This window comes from Berghia stephanieae, chromosome 14, assembly GCF_034508935.2.
Source record: "Berghia stephanieae isolate SIO BIC M18660-M18661 chromosome 14, UCSD_Bste_1.3, whole genome shotgun sequence".
NCBI lineage: Eukaryota > Metazoa > Mollusca > Gastropoda > Nudibranchia > Aeolidiidae > Berghia > Berghia stephanieae.
Window position 1 is genome coordinate 20724353 of NC_088373.1, and position 2500 is coordinate 20726852.

The 2500-nt window shown below is 37.0% G+C and overlaps 1 protein-coding gene across 7 annotated transcripts in view; it reads right to left on the reverse strand.

Moving 5' to 3' along the window:
* LOC144960010 (uncharacterized) overlaps positions 1–2500 on the reverse strand; it is a 147985-nt gene that overhangs the window by 41202 nt on the left and 104283 nt on the right. For 3 of the 7 annotated variants that reach the window (XM_078892952.1, XM_078892953.1, XM_078892951.1), the window contains exon 6: positions 2035–2093. The exons of the other annotated variants lie outside the window; for them this stretch is intronic. In XM_078892952.1, coding sequence (XP_078749078.1) covers positions 2035–2093 — 59 coding nt within the window. The remainder of the gene's footprint in view (positions 1–2034; positions 2094–2500) is intronic. 7 annotated transcript variants of the gene reach the window in all.

Sequence of the window (2500 nt, forward strand, 5' to 3'; positions counted from 1 at the left end):
GAAGAAGAAGAAGAAGAAGAAGAAGAAGAAGAAAGAAGAAGGAAGAAGAAGAAGAAAAGAAGAAAGAAGAAGAAGAAGAAGAAGAAGAAAGAAGAAGAAGAAGAAGAAGAAGAAGAAGAAGAAGAAGAAGAAGAAGAAGAAGAAGAAGAAGAAGAAGAAGAAGAAGAAGAAGAAGAAGAAGAAGAAGAAGAAGAAGAAGAAGAAGAAGAAGAAGAATGGATTCGAGCCTCGCTCAGCGCATTATTGAGTCCTTGGAGAAGGCTCTTTACTCACATTCTCTCACCATACTCATGCGTAAAATGAGTACCTGGCCGTTAACAGCATTGTCTCTGTTTCGAAAAAATTGTATGTAATATTGCCTAACAGGCGTCATGTCCTGTCCTAAATGTTAAAATTTGCTGTTGGCCAGGGAACCCTTGTAAAGCGCTTCGAGCACGTTTAGCTATATAAAAGCTCACTAAAAAATGGCTTTGAAGGACTACGTGTGAAAATGTAGAAATCAATGGCGGAGTTTTATACGATTCTATCTAAAAGGAATAACTGCCTCAGAAGTGGCCGCGTATTATTACGAATCTAAGGGGAGATAACTGCATCCGGAGTGGCCGCCGCCTATTATGTATTACGATTCTAGGGGGGGATAACTGCGTCAGAAGTACACATATTTGTTTAGAGATTAAAGGAAGAGAACTCTTCACTGCGTTGAGGTATTAATGTACCCGCGTGGAAGACATTTTCCCGCCCAAAATAAGGTATATAAAAATCGTTGATCCGGGTGTTGTGGCGTTAGACAAACAAATAATTATTGTAAGATTACAGATGAGAATAAAACACACACAGGTAATGACAGCCAGTTTTAATGGGCGACGGACGAGAAAATGTTTACGTTTAGGAGATAAAGACGTTTAGACAATAATAAATATATTTATATTTCTTGTATTTATACAACTCTGGCTTTATGAAATATGATATGGGCTTCTTATTAATCACCGGATTAGATGCATTAAATGAGGTTTATATAATAAGCGCCTTGAGCATGGTGAGACTATAAAATAATAATAATATACTCTATACAAAAATGTTATCATATAATGCAACTGTATGGTAATCGGAGTCTTGATTTAAGGGATAAAATTAATGGGAATAAAATAATGCAAGCAAGACGCCTAGAGCATGGTTGGAAGTGAAAATAAATGGGAGAGTGAAAATTGGGTCTTTAGAATGTATGTAATTGCTTGCTTATTAATTCATTGATCAAAAGTAAATTTTGGTTGTTAATTATTTGTCATATTGATAATAATAATAATAATAATAATAATAATAATAATAATAATAATAATAATAATAATAATAATAATAATAATAATAATAATAATAATAATAATAATAATAATAATAATAATAATAATAATAATAATAATAATAATAATAATTAGGCTTAGAGTAAAAGTAACCTTGTGCGGCTATGTGGTCTTGTGGTATGACACTCGCTTTCGGATCGGAAGGTCCTGGGTTTGAGCCTCGCTCGGCCCAAGGTTGAGTCCTTGGAGAAGGCTCTTACCTCACTTGTGTAAAATGAGTACCTGGCCGTTAACAATGTCTCTGTACGAAAAATTATAACATCGCCTAACAGGCGTCATGTCCCGTCCTACATGTTAAGTGTTGCTGTTGACCAGGGACCCCTTGTAAAGCGATTTAAGCACATTTAGTGGATATTGCGCTATATAAAAGCTCATTTTTAATCCGTGTAAACTACGGATATAGGGAATGAGATTAGCGGAAGAGTAGCGTCCCTTGATTGGACGTCACCCATAGTCTGTGACGTCACCGGCGGAAAAGTTATAAGAGAGAGAACGTCATGTTGGTTATGTGCATGCGTCTCTCGTCCTCGCTTCCGGTGAAAGCGGCTTGAGACACTTCAAAACCAAATTGACGTTCTCTCTGTAAGGTGACGTCCAATCAAGGGACGCTACTCTTCCGCTAATCTCATTCCCTATAGTCGGTGTTAGGGTTGAAGGAGTTTAAGTGTAGACTTACCATAGACGCTGAGTTCGGCTACAGACAGCAATTCCCCGTGCGGAGTAATGGCGCTGCACCTGTGGGAAAGGAAGGAAACAGTAAATCCTTTTTAACGGCAGGAGTCAATGGGAGCAATCTATATTTGTGACCCCTCGCCTCAAAACGGTATTATGTCGGGATGGTTTAGATGCTGAAAATTGAATTTATAACCAGAAATATCAGATTTGGGTTGAGTTTAAATAAATGTTTTATTGATGGGAATTAATATCATATTTGAAGGGTACCAGTACCAATACATCAAAATTTTGACCAGTTTAGCAGTAATTTTGGGTTTTTGAGTATCTGGTTGATCCCGGCATAATACCGTTTTGAGACGATGGGTCACATTTATGTTTTCGTCCAACCGAGTCATCGATCACATGATTGAATGGACATTTCTCAATAAATGTAAACTCACTGCTGTGTTTATGAAAGTTGTAAACAT